The 18,529-nt window shown below is 44.8% G+C and overlaps 1 protein-coding gene across 3 annotated transcripts in view; it reads right to left on the bottom strand.

The window, feature by feature from the left end:
• Window positions 1-18,529, bottom strand: part of cd109 (CD109 molecule) — a 159,180-nt gene that overhangs the window by 111,241 nt on the left and 29,410 nt on the right. For all 3 annotated transcript variants that reach the window (XM_052011714.1, XM_052011716.1, XM_052011715.1), the window contains 5 exons: window positions 17,588-17,627; window positions 11,870-11,957; window positions 9,323-9,410; window positions 6,024-6,228; window positions 1,044-1,153 (listed from right to left, as the gene is read on the bottom strand). In XM_052011714.1, the coding sequence (XP_051867674.1) occupies window positions 1,044-1,153; window positions 6,024-6,228; window positions 9,323-9,410; window positions 11,870-11,957; window positions 17,588-17,627 (531 nt within the window). The remainder of the gene's footprint in view (window positions 1-1,043; window positions 1,154-6,023; window positions 6,229-9,322; window positions 9,411-11,869; window positions 11,958-17,587; window positions 17,628-18,529) is intronic.

The raw sequence follows: 18,529 nt of genomic DNA, 5'->3' as shown, positions 1-18,529 counted from the left end.
CATCCCAAGGGCTGGCAGTGGACTCTTGCCTTGCCAGCTGTTCCCACATTCTACGGATGACTGAAAGGGAATTACAGACAAGAACTCTTCCTTGGAGGAGAGCTTGTGGTGGAATTGGATCATGGTTACTGGATGGGATCTCCAAAATGGTGTGGAGTGAGCTGGTCTGAGCATAATGGACTTTTCAAGAAAGTTAACTGGGCAGGGCTTGAACACTGCCATCCCCTCCGTTCCCCCACCGCCCTTCCCTCCCAATACCTACTGCTGTCTCTCATCTTCCCCATCCTCCCTTCTCAACCCTCACGGAAACCAGCCTCCCCTCCATGCCTCAGGAAAGCAGCCAACGTAATCGAGGACGCCTCCCACCTGGGTCATTCTCTCTTCTCCCCTCTCCCATCGGGTAGAAGATACAAAAGCTTGAGAACACGTACCACCAGGCTCAAGGACAGTTTCTATCCTGCTGTTATAAGACTATTCATCAGACCTCTCACACACGAAAAGATGAACCCTTGATCTCCCAATCTACTTCATTGTGGCCCTTGCACCTTATTGTCTGCCTGCACTTCACTTCCTCTGTAATTGCAAAACTACATTCTGCATTCTGTTTTCCTTTTAACTATCTCGATGTCTTTATGAATGAAATGATCTGTCTGGATAGCACACAAACAAAATCTTTTCACTGTATCTCAGTGCAATCGACAACAATAAACTAATTTCAATTCCAGTTTCCCTCTCCTTACCAAGACCATGTTCCCCTCCCTCTGTCCCACCCTCCTATCCTGAAACCCTCACACCTTTCATTCCCCTCCCTCTCCCTTCCCTCCTAATACCCTCTCACTTATTGCCTCTTCCCTCGGCCTCCACCCCACTGCACCCATCCCCCTCCACTTCACCGTTCAGTGAAAGACCACCTGTCCCCCACAATGCCCCCCCCCTTGCCTGACTCCTCCATATCCCTCCACCTCCACATGTGGCACCCACCTCCCCTCTGGTCCCCTCTGCCATACAATCTGAGTCAACACCCTTTCTAGGTCAGGACTTACGTGGGCCGTGTAGTTCTGAGGTGGCCTTAAGATCTTCTGAAAGTCAACGATCTCCAGCTTGTATTTTCTGAACGAGATGGTGATGTTTGTTGCTGCATACTGTGCTACACCTGTGAGAGCCAGGCACGGGGATTGAGTTAAAATGTCAGAACATCCTGGTACTACTCAGGAAGTCAGGCAGTGAGCAATGTTGTTATAACAAGGAACTCTGACCGGAACTGCTCAGTCAAATTCCTAAAGTGACACAGTTCACCCAGAATTAACCACAATCACCTTCCACTCTGGAAAATTCAATTCTTAGACCCCAACTCATTTCTAGACCATCGTTTCTCTCTCCACAGATAACTGGCTGAGTATTTCTGTTTTTATTTCACATCTCCAGCATCTACAGTATTTTGCTTCTGCACTTTTAGAATGCTTTTAATGTGGTTGATCTACCAGAGGCACCTTGTAGACACAAGAGACTGCAGATGCTGGAATCTGAAGCAACATGCTAGACGCTGGAGGAACTCAGCAGGTCGGGCAGCGTCTGTGGAGGGAAATGGACAGTCGACGTTTCGGATCGAGACCCTTCTACTGATCTAAGGCACTTTGTTGGGAGAGCCATCAAAGTGAATCTGATCAAGAGACAACAGAAAAAACTAGAACACATAGTCAATAGCTTGGCTACAGAGGTAAATTGGTATTAGTATTGGTATTGGTATTGTTATTGGTATAGAATGGTTCCTTTATACAATGAGATGGATTCTTGACCTCACATTCTACCTTGATATGACCTTGCACCTTATTGTCTACCTGAAATGCACTTCCCTGTAACTGTGACACTTTACATAGAACATAGAACATAGAACACTACAGCACAGTACAGGCCCTTCAGCCCACAATGTTGTGCCGACATTTTATCCTGCTCTAAGATCTATCTAACCCTTCCCTCCCACATAGCCCTCCATTTCTCTATCATTCATGTGTCTATCTAAGAATTTCTTACATGTCCCTAATGTATCTGCCCCCATAACCTCTGCCGGCAGTGCATTCCACACACCCACCACTTTCTGTGTAAAAAACATCCCCCTGACATCCCCCTTATACCTTCCTCCAATCACCTTAAAATTATGTCCTCTCGTGTTAGCCATTGTCACGTTAGCCATTTACTCTGTACTCTGTTATTGGTTTACCCTGTACTACCTCAATGCACTGTGCAATGAATTAACCTGTATGAACCGTATACAAGACAAGTTTTTCACTGTGCCTCGGTACAAGTGACAATAATAAACCAATACCAATACCAACAGTGAGAGATCACACACGATCCTGAGATCAAGCTTAGATCTTTTAATTAGAGTAATACATCACGGAAACAGGCCTTTCGGCTCACCAAGTCCGTGTTGACCATCAAGAAAGAGACACCAGAGACTGCAGGTGCTGGAATCTGCAGGAAGACAAAATCTGCTGGAGGAACTCAGCGGGTCAGGCAGCACCTGTGGAGGGAAACGGACGGTTGACATTTCAGGACCCTTGAGATCCTTCACCTGGACCATCCAGAACCTGTTTGCACTAATCCTGCACTAATCCTATTCTATTCTCCACACATGCCCAAAAATTCTCAAGGAAGGAAAAGATAGAGGGGTTTAGTGAAGGAATTCCAGAACTTAAGGCCTTGACGTTATAAAACGACTTTCAAAACAGTTGGTTTGGCCTCAAACCAGAAATTGGTTGAAGGGTCCCGACCTGCAATGTCGACTGTTCATTTCCCTCCATAGACGCTGCCTGACCCACTGAGTTCCCCCAGTTCCTTTATATATTGCTCCAGATTCCAGAATCTGCAGTCTCTCATGTCTCCAACCCTCAACACAAAATCAGATACCTGAAGGAATGAAAAAATTAAGGTTTTTGTCAGTGGAACAGATTGGAGCTAACTGGGAGAGTTTTCTTTAAACTAGTCTTGGCACAATGGGCCGAATAGTATTTTGTTGTCAGGTTCAATAAATGGTATCTGAGAGTCACAAAGACCCTTCTTTCCCCAGAAAGTGTCTCCCAGCCTGTAAACAAGGCAGAGGGGAGAAGCATTTTTAACAATGAAAGAATAATCTCTTCATACAAAACATTCAACAAAATTATGAGACAAAAACAAGTGTTTGAAATTCAGTGTCTTGGAACTGGGGAGATGTTCTATTGGACCACTAAATTCCTCTTGATCCCCTGGTAACCTGGGTGGTAGGTCAGCTGACAGAGTTGCAGCCAATCAACTTACTCATTGGAGACTAGTTCTCTCTCATCACCGAGATGGAAGGTCGTGGGTTCAAGACCAGTCCCTGGGGAGTGTTGTTGAACAGGGAGACTGAGGGGTACAAGTACATAGTTCCCTGAAAGTGGAGATATAGATGTACAAGGTGGTGAAGAAGGTGTCTGGTATGCTTGCCTACATCGGATGGGACGTTGAGTTGGGACTTCACGTTACAGCTGTAGAAGATGTTGGTGAGACCTCACCTGGAATATTGTGAGCAGTTATAAAGTCATGGATTCACAGAGCAATACAGCATGGATACAGGCCCTTCGGCTCAACCAGACCATGCCGATCACAGTGAACACCCAGCTAGTCCCAATCTCCTGCGTTCGGCCCATATCCCTCCAAGCCCCGCCCCTCCATGTACCTATCCAAGTGCTTCTTAAATGATACTGTTGTACCTGCCTCACCCACTTCCTCTGGCAGCTCGTTCCATATACTCACCACCCTCTGCGTGAAAAAGTTGCTCCTTAATTCCCTTTTAAATCTTTCCCCTCTCACCCTAAATCTATGCACCATTGTTTTGGACTCCCCTACCCTGGAGAAAAGACTGTTACTGTCCATCTCACCTATGCCCCTCATGATTTTATAAACTTCTATAAGATCACCCCATCATTCTCCTACGCTCCAAGGAATAAAGACCTAGCCTGGACAACCTCTCCCTACAACTCAGGCCTTCTAGTTCTGGCAACATCCTTGTAAATCTTCTCTGCACTCTTTCCAGTTTAATCACATCTTTCCAATAACAGGGTGACCAAAACTGTACAAAGTACTCCAAGTGCAGCCTTACCAATGACTTGTACAACTGCACCATAATGTCCCAACTCCTATACTCAGTGTCCTGACCGATGAAGGCCATCATGCTAAATGCTTTTTTCACCACCCTGTCTACTTGTGGCGCTGCTTTCAACGAGTTATGCACTTGTACTCCTTGGTTCCTCTGTTCCATTACACTCCCTAGTCCCCTACCATTTCATTGTATAAGTCCTATGCTGGTTTGACTTTCCAAAATGCATCGCCTCACACTTATCTGTATTAAATTGCATTTGCCACTCCTCGGCCCACTTCCCTAACTGATCAAGATCCCCCTGTAAACCTTTTGGTCACCATACTCCAGAAAGGATGTGATTAAGCTAGAGAGAGTGCAGAAACAATTCCCAAGGATGCTCCAGGACTGGAAGGCTTGAGTTATAAGGAAAGGTTTTTTTCCCTGGACTGAAGGAGGCTTGGGGTGACCTTATAGAGGTACATAAAATCATGAGGGGCTTAGATATGGTGAATGGTCACAGTGTTTTTTCCCAGGATGGAGGAGTCTAAAGCTAGAGGGCACAGGTTTAAGGCGAGAGGGAAAATATTTAAAGGGGAGCTGAGAGGCAAGTTTTTCACACAGAGGCCGGTGTGTATATGGAACAAGCTGCCAGAGGAAGTGGTTGAGGCAGGTACAATAACAATGCCTAAAAGGCATTTGGACAGGTAGCAACGCACAAAAGTGCTGGAGGAACTCAGCAGGTCAGGCAGCATCTATGGAGGGAAATGGACAGTCAATGTTTTGGGTCAAGACCTTTCATCAGGACCAGTCTTGAAGAAGGGTCCCAGTCCAGATGAAGAGCCTCGACCCAAAATGTTGACTGTCTATTTTCCTCCATAGATGCTGCCTGACCCGCTGAGTTCCTCCAGCAGATTGTGTGTTACTCCAGATTTCCAGCATCTGCGGTCTCTTGTGTCTCCACTTGGACAGGTACATGGATAGGAAAGGTTTAGAGGGATACGGATCAAAGGCAGACGAACGGGACTTGCTCATGTAGGCATGGAAAGGCCGGCTTCTGTGTTGTATAAGTCTATGACCCTAATCCCATTCCAGGCTAACATGAATGCTCCAGTGTCAGACGGAGGGGACACTATGTGGACAAAGGTGCTGACTTTCACATGAAGTGTTAGCTCTTGTCTGGTCCCATGTGTTAATAAGAAAGATCCCATAGCCATTATTTATTTCGAAGAACAGGTGGAGATCAATGTCCTGACTGATAATTATTTCTCAACTCACACCTCTTAAAACAGATTGTCTCATCATTATTGTCACGTGTAGGAGCTTGCTGTATGTAAATGTGGCTACCGTTCGTCTTCCATCACATCAATGAAATTCATTGCCTGGACTCGGGGGCCTGAGTTACAAGGAGAGGTTAGGCGAGGCATAGACTAGGACTTTATTCCCTGGAACGTAGGACTTTGAGGGGTGGACCTGATAGAGGTGTATAAGATCACGAGGGGCATAGACAGGGTGAAAGTACAATCTTTTTCCAAGGGAGGGGGTGCTAAAAACAATAGGACACAGGTCTGAGATCAGAGGCGAGAGATTTAAAAGGGACATCAGGGGCAGTTTCTTCACACAAAGGGTGCTGCGTATTTGGAAATGAGATAGTGGTTGAGGCGGGCACATTAGCAACATTTAAAAGCCATCTAGATAAGTCCATGGAGAGGAGAGGTTTGGAGGGCTATGGGCCAAACATGGGCAAAGTGGACTAGCTCACTGGGCAACACAGTCAGCATGGATGATTTGGGCCAAAGGGCCTGTTTCCATGCTGTATGTCTCTATGAAGCAGGACAATGGAGAAGGCGTTATAAAAGTGCATGTCCTTTTCTTTAAGGTGGACTTCACAGGTTATGCACTGTAAGTGCCATGACCTGATATAACCTACCTGTGTGAGACTCGGTCACTGCTGCTTTTATTGTCACCTGGTGCACCTGATACTTGATCAGTGAGAGGGAATTTTCCAAAGCGTATCCATTCACCGTCTGATTTGTTAAGAATGTATCATCAAAGTCCAGAAACGGTCTAAAGATCCCGAGAATGAACTGGTGTAGTTCAGAGAAAAGGAAGGCAAAATCAGCTGTTCCATTTATCTGCAAAAGAGGGGAAAGTTAATGTCTGAAGATTGAAACTTCATCATTTTCATCTGTGAAGAATTACGGCATTGGCTTCAGAAACAGGAAATGCTGGAAACAGCAGGTCAAGCAGCATCTGTGGAAAGAGACACAGAGTCAATGCTTCAGGTCCAAGACCCTTTGTCAGAACTGGGACAGTGAGAGAGAAAGGTTGGTCTTACATTGAGGAGAAGGTGGGGGGGGGGGGGGGGAGGATGGAGAGGACAAGAGGATTATCTCTGATAAGTTGGAGCCAGGGTGGCTGTGAGAATGGGTTGTTAATTGGTAATTAGTTTATTGTTGTCACATGGACCGAGATACAGTGAAAAAGCTTTTATTTGCCTGCGATGTAGACAGATCCTTCCAAACACATGTACATCAAGGTAGTACAAAGGAAAAAGCAATAACAGAATGCAGAATATAGTCGTACAGTTACAGAGAAAGTGCAGTGCAGGCAGACAATAAGGTGCAGGGGCCACGACGAGGTGGATTGAAAGATCAAGAGTTCATCTTTATCATACACAAGGCCCATTCAATAGTCTTATTGATAGAAGCTGTCTTTGAGCCTGGAGGTACATGCTCTCAGGCTTTTGTATCTTCTGCCTGACAGGAGACCGAAGAAGACAGAATGTCCAGGGTGGGAGGGGTCTTTGATTATGTTGGCTGCTTTACCGAGGCAGCAGGAAGTGTAGACAGAGTCAATGGAGGGGAAGCTGGTTTGCGTGATGAACTGGGCTGCGTTCACAGCTCTCAACCAATCTCTTGTGGCCTTGGGCAGAGCAGTTGCCGTACAAAGTTGTGATGCATCCGGATAGGATGCTTTCTACAGCACAGCTGTAAAAATTGGTGTGGGTCATCGGGGACATGCCAAATTTCCTTAGCCTTCTGAGGGTGCTGGTGTGCTTTCTTGGCCATTGTGTCCACATCACTAGACCAGGAGCATTTAAGAGGTGACAAGGAAGTGTGATTTATTACAAATGTGGACTAGTGAAGAGGAAAAATAAAAAAAGATGATTGACTGTTGGCAAAAATGTCCAGTTCTGATATAGTCGGCAAAAGTGAGTTAGCAAAAGTCTGAAAATTTGAAATTGAGTCTGGAAAGTTGCAACGTGCTCAAGGGGAAGATGAGGTGCTGTCCCTCAGGCTTGTGCTGGTATTGGAGCAACAAACAAAATGCTGCAGGAGCTCAGTAGGTCAGGTAGCATCTGCGGGGGGAAATGGACAGTCCTCATCTGGATTTCCATCTTCATCCACATAAAGGGTCTCGACCCGAAACGTCGACTGTGCATTTCCCTCCTGAGTTCCTCCAGCAGTTTGTGTGTTGCTCCAGATTGCAGCATCTGCAGTCTCCACACACAGAACTTTGCTTCTTCACTCAATACTCCCGAGGTAAGGAATCAAACCCATTCACCTCGTTTCAAGAGTCAGTTTGTGGTACTAGCGTTGATGAAAAAAAAGTGCTGGGGAAATTCATGGAGCGATAAATCCACAGGACCTGCTAATATGCATCATAGAGAACTAAAAAAGGTATCCAGCAAATAGTGAATGCAATGGTTGTCATTTTACAAAATTTTACTGATTATGAAACAGTTCCTGTGGACTTACTGGGTGGACAACATTATCAGCATGGACTGGTTGGGCTGAAGGGCCTGTATCTGTGCTGAATTGCTCATTGACTCTATGACTAGAAGGTGACAAATGTGATCCCATTTACAAAAAAATGTCGGAGATAGAAAACAGAGAACTGTGGTTGTCAGTGGGAGGTGAGTCTTTTATACAGGATGTGATAACAAGACACTTAGAAGATATCAATGCAGAAAATTACAGGGTTGTGGACATAGCCCAGGCTATCACGCAAACCAGCCTTCCCTCCATTGACCGTTCGTCTACACTTCCCACTGCCTCGGTAAAGCAGCCAACATATTCAAGAAACCCACCCACCCCGGACATTCTCTCTTCTCCCCTCTCCCGTCGGGCAGAAGATACAAAAGCCTGAAAGCACGTACCACCAGGCTCAAGGACAGCTTCTATCCTGTGGGTATCAGACTCTTGAACGGACATCTCATACACAAAAGTATGAACTCTTGAACTATTGACCTACCAATCTACCTCGACATGGCCCTTGCACCTTATTGTCTACCTGCTCTGCACTTTCTCTGTAACTGCAACACTATTCTGCATTCTCTTTATCGTTTTACTACCTTGATGTACTTTGTGTGGCATGATCTGTCTGCATGGCACCCAAACCAAGCTTTTCACTGCACCTTGTCACATGTGACAATAGGAAGGAACTAGAAGCACTCAATGTCAGGCAGTTACCAATAAATCCAGTTGGGAATTTGGTAATTCCAGAGAAACCTCCATAGCCAGAGGGACGTGGGACCATGAAACCTGTTCCAACAGGGTGTGTTGAAGTTAAAGAACAGAGTTGGAGATGGGCGTTATATTGGGAAATCGGTCAATTGGTTTATTACTGCCCCATGTACCAAGGTACAGAGAGAAACTTTGTTTTGCATGCCATCGATACAGATTGTTTTATTACTCAATACATCGATGCAGTACAGGAGAAAACAATAACAGAATGCAGAATAAAGTGTTACAGTTACAGAGAAAGTGCAGTGCAGGCAGACATTAAGGTGCAAGGCCATAACGAGGTAGATTGTGTGGTCAAAAGCCTATCTTATCTTACTAGGGGACCGTCTAATAGTCTTATAACAGTGAGGTAGAAGCTGTCCTTGAGCCTGGTGGTACGTGCCTTCAGGCTTTTGTATCTTCTGCCCGGTGGGAGGGGGGAGAAGAGAGAATGTCCAGGGTGGGTAGGGTCTTTGATTATGCTGGCTGCTTTACCGAGTTAGCAGGAAGCGTAGACAGAGTCAATGCAAGGGAGGTAAAGATGGGTTGAAGGAGAAAATTGAAAGAAAAAGGAATGGGTGGTTATGGTGACAAGAAGGGGAGGCTGATGTGGGGTATCATCATCAACATGTTGGGCCGAATAGCCTGTCTCTGTGCTGTACACAATGGGTCAGGACATGCAGCTTGTTGCAAACTAAGTCAACAGTAATTCCAAAAGTACCTCAAACGTTTTGCTTAGTGTCTCAGAGAAGAACGGTAAGGATAGGGTGACTGTCACATTTCCTTTTATAGGCTTCCCATAGAGGTATCTGAAAAGAAAAGACACACTGATTGCAGAAGCAGCTCCACTGTATCCTGATTCACTCTTACATAGAACATAGAACAGAGAACAGAAAACAGTACAGCACTGGACAGGACATTCAGCCCATGATGTTGTGCTGATCTTGATGCCAGTTTATAGTAAATGTCCTCCTGTGTATCATCCACATCCCTCCATCCCCTGCATATTCATGTGTCTGCCGAAAAGCCTCTTAAACTTCACCAAACTGAGGCTGCTCTGGAGGTCACTGGGCTCAGAGGGGAGACAGTGTGGGTTCCCGCTGTTGCCTGCTAGGAGATTGGGAAACTTGGGACTTGATTTTATGATTGAAAAGTTGACTAAAACATGACACCTGGTACAAAAGGCACTTAGAAAGGCTTGTGGATTTTTAGTTCATTCAGGAGCCATCACTGACAAAAATCCATTGCCCTGGATGCAAAGGCAGTTAAGAATCGACAACAGTGATGGGGTCACATTCAGAGCAGGTAAACGTGGACCAAGTTCTATTCCTGTCAGGTATTTCGTGGAACAGAGAACACAGAACAGTACAGCACAGGAACAGGCCCTTCGGCCCACCATGTCTGTGCTGACCATGATGCCAAATTAAACTAATCCCTTCTGCCTGCACATGATCCATCTCCCTCCATCCCCTGCATATTCATGTGTCTATCTAAAAACATCTTAAGCACCACTATCATTTCTGCTTCCACCACCACCCCTGGCAGCCCGTTCCAGGCACCCACCACTCTCTGCGTGAAAAAACTTGCCCCGCACGTCTCCTTTAAACTTTCCCCCTCTCACCTTGAAGATATGCCCTCTAGTATTAGACATTTCAACTCTGGGAAAAAGATTCCGACTCTCTACTCTATTTATGCTCTCATAATTTTATAAACTGAAAGATGCCCGTTGGTCTGCCCGAAACTTGTTGGTCTCCCAGCACTGTGAGATGTCCATAGCGGGATGCTGCCGAGTAGCATATTCCAGGCTGCAGGAGTATGTGCTGAGGGACGCACTGAAGCTGGGTGCAGCCAATGCAACAGCTTGGTGGGGAAGGATGACACTTTAGGGTTCTTCTGCCACAGGAGAGGGAGGGGCGGGGTCAAGCGAGGAAGCCTCTTAAAGATTGTAAATATGGGATTGGGGTATGACCCCAGGGAGCCACACGAGTAGCATCGGTGCTGTGGTTTGTGTAAAAAGTAGCACTAATAATTGATCTGTACACGAATGTAAAGGCTTGCACTGTTTTATTATTGTATATAGTTTGTCTTTTATTATGAATAAAGTTTATTTTGGATAAAAAAACTGTTTATTAGTAAGCTAGAATGGTTTTAAGACAATCTGACAACTTCACAGTCCCCCAGGATGCTGCCTGGATTAAAGAGTATGTATTATGAGGAGAGACTAAGGGAGCTAGGGCTTTACTCTTTGGAGAGGAGGAGGATGAGAGGAGTCATGATAGAGGTGTACAAAATATTAAGAGGAATAGATAGAGTGGACAGCCAGCGCCTCTTTCCCAGGGCACCAATGCTCAATACAAGAGGGCATGGCTTTAAAGTAATGGGTGGGAAGTTCAAGGGAGATATCAGAGGAAGGTTTTTTACCCAGAGAGTGGTTGGTGCATGGAATGCGCTGCCTGGGGTGGTGGTGGAGGCAGGTACATTGGTCAAATTCAAGAGATTACTCGGTAAGCATATGGAGGAATTTAAAATAGAGGGATATGTGGGAGGATGGGGTTAGATAGTCTTAGGCGAGGTTTAAAGGTCGGCACGACATTGTGGGCCGAAGGGCCTGTATTGTGCTGTACTGTTCTATGTTCTATGCTCTAACTATCTGGATTTTTAACATTCCAAATTAACTTAACTGTTTGAAATTTAATTTCCCTAGCAACACATGGTGAAGGTCCCCAGAATCCTGGACTTTGTATTCAAATCCAGCAAGTGATTGAGAATGTTGATCACTCAGGTCTGCAGAGACAAGACCCCAAGGTTAGAGGGATCCAAGACAGGAGGCAGAGCAGTGAAACTTGGACTTAAGCCTCTGGGTCTGAAGCAGGAAGCAAGCTTTTGCACAAGGTAGTCCTGGAAATTGCCACCCAAAGTCTTTGAGTCAATTAAAGTTTCCAAGATGGTTTGGAAGGTTTTTATTAGGCCATCAAGGTATATGGGGCATGATAGGCACATGTTCAGGGAGACATCTTCCACAACTGGAGTAGGTCGAAGGACAGGCCAAGAATGACCCACCTATATGCCTATGAAGTTGCTTTTCCAGCCCATTGGGTAAAATCTCTGGTGATCCAGGTCCAAAACACAGATTCCAGGTGGGTGATTTGTTTTAACTTAGCTTGAGGCACAGACTCCACTCTACACAACGAGGCCCAACCAATGGTCCACCATCCTTTGGCCACCCAAAACCTTCCTCGTCCTGTGTTCCCCCTCTTGAGTTACTCACCGTCCAGTAATAGTCCCATTTATATCCGAGCGATCGAGTGGAAAATACACAGAGGATGTGTTGATCAAAACTTCAAATCGAGATAACACTGAAATAGAAAAGTGTCAAAAAACACAAGGTGAAATCCTTTGGACCAAAGAAACGGAAAGGCTTTCATGGAACAGAGGCAGTGCTTTGAAGTGAGGGTAAAATACCCCTCTCACCATTTGATCAACAGTCGGGGAATTGACCCTGAGATCCTCAGCCATAATTTACTCTCCAATCAGCCCTTCTGAAAAATGTAATGAAGTGCATGGACTAATGGGGACATGCGGGGAAAGGACCTTGAATAATCTTCTAAAAGGTTATAGATGCACACTTAGATTGTTATATTATGCTGCATTTAGCAGCTTGTTCTTCCTTCGGTGAAAGATTTATTGCCAATTTTGTGGGTTATTTAGTTGTATAATGATTAAGGAGTCTGTAGAATAATTAAGGAGTCTTTGAACCTCTTACAAGCCTGCAGTGTGATCAGCCTCCATCCTGGTGACATTTTCTGACCTTCTAATTGCTTGTTGCCTACAATTGCTGTACTACCATAGAAAGGCACTAGATGGTGCCTCTTACTTTACATTTAAAAGTGTTCTGATTTCATCAATAATGCAACAGACTTCATACTCCTAGATTCCAACAAACCTAAGTAAATTTACATATATTAGTAGCCCTGAGATAATTCTGAAATTAAACTGTTCGACCTTCAGCATAGAATTTCATCACAAGTTTCCAATTCAACAATATTTTTACTCCAATCCACAAGATGGTTTGGTGAACAGTTCTCCCAGATGTGGTAACCACTGGGTGCTGTTCACCATGGCCTGGTTGAGCTTCAATGTTCCTGTTCTGTCACTGGGATAGTGGTTTATCCTCTGCTAACTTGTTAATGGTTTCAGTCTCTACAGCCTTCCTCACAGGTGGATTGGGTAGTTAAGAAAGCTTATGAGGTGTTAGCTTTCATAAGTCGAGGGATCGAGTTTAAGAGCCACGAGGTAATGATGCAGTTCTACAAAACTCTGGTTAGACCACACTTAGAGTACTGTGTCCAGTTCTGGTCACCTCATTATAGGAAGGATGTGGAGGCATTGGAAAGGGTGCAGAGGAGATTTACCAGGATGCTGCCTGGTTTGGAGAATATGCATTATGAGGAGAGACTAAGGGAGCTAGGGCTTTACTCTTTGGACAGAAGGAGGATGAGAGGAGACATGATAGAGGTGTACAAAATATTAAGAAGAATAGATAGAGTGGACAGCCAGCGCCTCTTTCCCAGGGCACCAATGCTCAATACAAGAGGGAATGACTTTAAAATAATGGGTGGGAAGTTCAAGGGAGATATCAGAGGAAGGTTTTTCACCCAGAGAGTGGTGGGGGCACGGAATGCACTGCCTGGGGTGGTGGTGGAGGCAGGTACATTGGTCAAATTCAAGAGACTGTTAGATAAGCATATGGAGGAATTTAAAACAGAGGGATATGTGGGAGGAAGGGGTTAGATAGTCTTAGGCAAGGTTTAAAGGTCAGCACAACATTGTGGGCCGAAAGGCCTGTATTGTGCTGTACTGTTCTATGGTTCAGTTACTGTAAACTTGTGCGGTGTGCTCCACTTTCCTCAGTCTTCATCTACTGAGACCTCGGTCATGACAACTGCCTGATGACTGTGGTTTTTTGCCATTTTTCTCACTAGTTTTGTGGTTGGCTTCTTACCACATCACCTGGTGACATCTCCTTCGTCATGTTACAGTAGGAGGCTTCCTCTTCCTTCCTCTCTTTCTCCTTACTTCAGCACGACTATTTGGCCTTAACAACCTTGCGGCTCAGGCAATATTCCAGTCTGACAGATTATCAGTCCCTGTGTGAGCTAGAAGTGAACCCACCATTGCAGTACTTCCATGCACCCCTGCACAATTTTTTTAAAAATTTTATTTACAGCGTGGTAACAGGCCTTTCTGGCCCAATGAGTCCGCGCCGCCCATTTTAAACCCAAATTAACCTTCTGGTACATCTTTGGAAAGTGGGAGGAAACCGGAGCACCCGGAGGAAACCCACGCAGACACGGGAGAACGTACAAACTCCTTACAGACAGCGACGGGAATCGAACCCCGATCGCTGGCGCTGTAATAGCGTCATGCTAACCGCTACGTTACTGTGCCACCACATCACTTCTTTTGTCATTCTGAGGAGCAATTTTATACAACATTCCCTAGCCTTGCTATTGGATTGTGGATACTGTGGCCTTGACGTTGAGTGAATTGCCACATGGCCACATCTCTAGACATCCTCTCATAACCTCTGCATACAACTCTTGTGATGTGTCTCACTGGAGCTTCTTCATCAAAGGCTTTGATACAGGCAGATCCAACAGATTATTCCCGTTGTTCAATTCCCGGTGTGATCTGTCTTTCCTGTGGGAAGATATACACAAGCCAGTGGCCCTGTGATACTTGTCCACACGGACATATTGATGGACTTGTTTGACTTTGCACCTTATTGTCTACCTGCAATGCACTTCCCTGTAGCTATGACACTTTATTTTGTATTCTGTTACTGCTTTTACCCTGCACTACTTCAGTGCACTGTATAATTAATTGATCTGTATAATCGGTATGCAAGACAAGTTTTTCACTGTACCTCGGTACAAATGACAATAATAAACCAATACCAATATTGCACCAAAACACCTGTTTTCATGCCGTGTAGCTCTATGTCTGTCTAAGTACAGACATTGTCGACTCTTATAGCCTTCACGTTACTACCATCAGGGAGGAGGCACAGGAGCCTGAAGACCCACACTCAACGTTTCAGAAACAGCTTCTTCCCCTCCGCCGTCAGATTTCTGAACGGTCCATGAACCCGTGAGCACCACCTCGTTATTCCCCTTTTGCACCATTTATTTATTTTTGTAACTTATAGTCATTTTTATGTCTTCATATTGTGCACTGTACTGCTGCCGCAAATCAACAAATTTCACAACGTATGTCAGTGATAATAAACCTGATTCTGATTCTGATTCTTGGGAGATGCACTTCATCACAACACTTCAAGAGGTTTGTGATCAGTCTGTACGTATACATGTGTGTCCTGGTGGAGGTCTCCAGCTCAAGTATCATAGTTGTTAGATCCTTTTCAATCTGAGCATAGTGTATCTCAGCACTGACAGAGCTCCACTTACATAAGGTATTGTTGGCCATCTTGAATGACAGCTGTCCTACACCCTTTTCTGATGTGTCTGCATGTGACATCAGCTCTATTCGGTCATTGTGGTTGTGTGGTATCAGCTCTCTGTGACCACCCTTTTCATTCATTGCACTGCTTGGAGCCCCTCTGTAGTGAACAGAGGAAAGGAACTCCCTTCAGTTTGGGATGCACTTTAACTGCATCTCTCTGCATTAGTTCATTAAGACTCTCGTCTTCCTGTCAGGGCTGCTTCTGCTCTCAACAGCCTGTACGCCAAAGTCAAGAATATCATCTAAAAGTTCTTCAAGTGCCTTGCCCTGCCTTTTCTGAAATTCCTTGGATAGGATTCAGATTCTAAATGGCTTCTTCAACCCCTGATATCTCCATAAAGGTGTTTTTTGGGACTCTTGTTACCCAGCTCTGCACCCCAAATATATTCCTCGCGTCCAGTAAACTGAATATTTTTGCTAAGTTCAGATCTGACAAGATGTCTTCATCATCTTTAATGAACAATGATTTCTCCTCAAAGTCTTTCACAGATCATGCAGAACAAAACGATTCCTTAGCTTGTTTGGCTTATCCAGAGCTGCCAAGCTCCATATCCCAAGAGGTAGAAGTGTCTGCGGGTATGATGATCTCTGCCCCTATCAGCCTTTCGATGCACCATGGAAAGCATCCCATCAGGATGCATCACGGCTTGTTACAGCAACTGCTCTGCCCTGGACCACAAGAAACTGCAGAGAGTTGTGGACACAGCTCAGCACATCACGGACACCAGCCTCCCCTCCATGGACTCTGCCTATACCTTTCCCTCCCTCGGTGAAGCAGCCAGCATAATCAAAGACCCCACCCACCCCAATCATTCACTCTTCTCCCCCCTCCCATTGGGCAGAAGATACAAAAGCCTGAAAGCACGTACCACCAGGCTCAAGGACAGCTTCTATCTTGTTGTTGTAAGACTATTGAACAGTCCCCTAGTACGATAAGATGGACTCTTGAACTCATAATCTACCTCGTCATGGCCTTGCACCTTATTGTCTGCCTTCACTGAACTTTCTCTGTAACTGTAACACTTTATTCTGTATTGTTATTGTTTTCCCTTGTACTACCTCAATGCACTGTGTAATGAAATGATCTGTGTGGATGACATGCAAGACAAAGATTTTCGCTGTACCTCAGTACATGTAACAATAATAAACCAATTTACCAATTTATCTTTCAGTTTCTGTTTGACAATTCGACAACTACTAGACGGCATCTTGGATGTACAAGTTATTGTGTACTCCCATCTAGTTCTAGCTGAATTTTCCCTCCCAGGTCCCAATCGTTCAAACAAGCAACCACTTCTTGTTGAATGTAGGGTGTGTACCTGTGTATACTAAATTTCTTCTAGATCACGTTACCATGGAATCAATAAGGGAACAGGCTATTTTGCACCTAGCATTGTGTAATGATAAAGAGTTAATTAATAGTTGTAATGTAGGGCTTTTACAGAAGGGTGAGTATAATATGAGAAAATTTAAATTAAGAAAGAAATGATTTAGTTCCATCCAAAAACTAGGATCTTTGGATTATCAAAGCAAACCACAAAAGTATGAGGCATGAATTAGTTACGGTTTACTGGAAAACTACTTTAAAAGTTATGACAGGAAAAAAGCAACGGCTGGCATTTAATGAATTAATATATACTTATTAATAAATAATATTATTAATATATTACAACAACTATGTATTCAGTTGAGACACAAAAAGCCAATAGGAAAGACAGATGCAGTTATGATGTACAAGACATTGGTGAGGCCGCATTTGGAATATTGTGTTCAGTTTTGGTCACCTTGCTATAGGAAAGATACCATTAATCTGGAAAGAATGCAGAGGAGATTTGTAAGAATGTTACAGGACTCAAGAGACTAGTTATAGAGAGAGGTTGAGCAGGTTGGGACTTCATTCAGTGGAGTGTAGGAGAATGAGGGGTGATCTTATGGAGGTGTATAAAATCATGAGGGGCATAGCCAGGGTGAATGCACACACCTTTTCCCAGGGTTGGGAAATCAAGAACTAGAGGCCATAGGTTTAAGGTAAGAGGGGAGAGATTTAATAGGAACCTAAGAGGCAATTTTTTCACCCAGAGGGTCGTCCAATTATAGAATGAGCTGCCAGAGGAAGTGGTTGAGGCAGGTACAATAACAACATTTAAAAGGTACTTGGACAGATACATGGATAGGAAAGGTTTCGAGGGATATGGGCCAAACACGGGCAAATGGGACTAGCTTAGATGGGCACCTCGGTTGGTATGGACCAGTTGGGCCGAAGGGCCTGCTTCCGTGATGTATGACTCTATGATCCTATGGCAGTCCAACCATGTCCTGGGTAACAGAGATGGATTTAAGAAGCTGTATAAATACCAGATGAACAGAAGTATATGGTGATAGAGTGACGCAAGCAGCACAGAATAGATGGGCCAAATGGCCTGTCTCTGTGCTGTAAATATTCTGATGATGAGGATTTACTCACCATACTCAGCCACAGTGAATGTCTTCCTCTGCTTTACCTCCTGTAAAAGAACGACAAAGTTAATCGTTCAACCCAACAACTTGCAGAAGGATTTTAAGGGTTAAAACCAGATCCCTTCCCCCATTCTTATTTCATCCACACTTTCCGATCCTGGAAACTGGAAACTGCAAGAGACACAGAGGGGAAGATAATCAGCAACAAGGGCATTTAATAATACTGTTCAAATTTCAGAGATGGTGGGGGCATTGAAGTCTGTGTGGGTTCAGCTGGAGGTCATTTTCAGAAACCAAAATGTTTTTGCCTTCAGCCTTCAGTCCTGGTGTCCTGTTGTGAAAAGCAATGGAGATGTGAAGACTTCCTGGGAAGCGGGCAACACTGGAACACTCAGCATTTATTGCCCACCCCTGATTGACCTTGTAAAGTGATGGTGAGGAACCGTATTCTGGGAATGGTTCAGGCAGGAGGAGGCTCAGGTACAATAAATGGTCGTTGACAAGGTCCTGTTGAGACAGAGAGGTCCTGTCAAGGTTGCCTGTCAAAGCCCACCTCTTGGAAGTTCAACATCAAAGTACGCACTGTAATAAAAGCATTCAGGCAAAGGCATGAGATCATTCCACGTGGTTCTGGCCCTCTAGACATAAGGAAAGTGCAGGTGGGTTTTGGGAATGTTGCTGGAGCTGAGATGTTAAAAATACCACAAATGATCAAACTGGCTGGGACTCTGAGATAAGACAAGATAAGGTAAAGTATCTTTTTTAGTCACATGTACATCGAAACACACAGTGAAATGCATCTTTTACGTCGAGTGTTCTGGGGGCAGCCTGCAAGTGTCGCCACGCTTCCAGCACCAACATAGCATGCCCACAACTTCCTAACCCGTATGTCTTTGGAATGTGGGAGGAAACCAGAGCACCCGGAGGAAACCTACGCAGACACGGGGAG

This window comes from Pristis pectinata, chromosome 3 (genome assembly GCF_009764475.1).
Source record: "Pristis pectinata isolate sPriPec2 chromosome 3, sPriPec2.1.pri, whole genome shotgun sequence".
Taxonomy (NCBI): domain Eukaryota; kingdom Metazoa; phylum Chordata; class Chondrichthyes; order Rhinopristiformes; family Pristidae; genus Pristis; species Pristis pectinata.
Note: the sequence above shows the minus strand (reverse complement) of the source record. Positions and strands in the feature narration are given on the sequence as shown.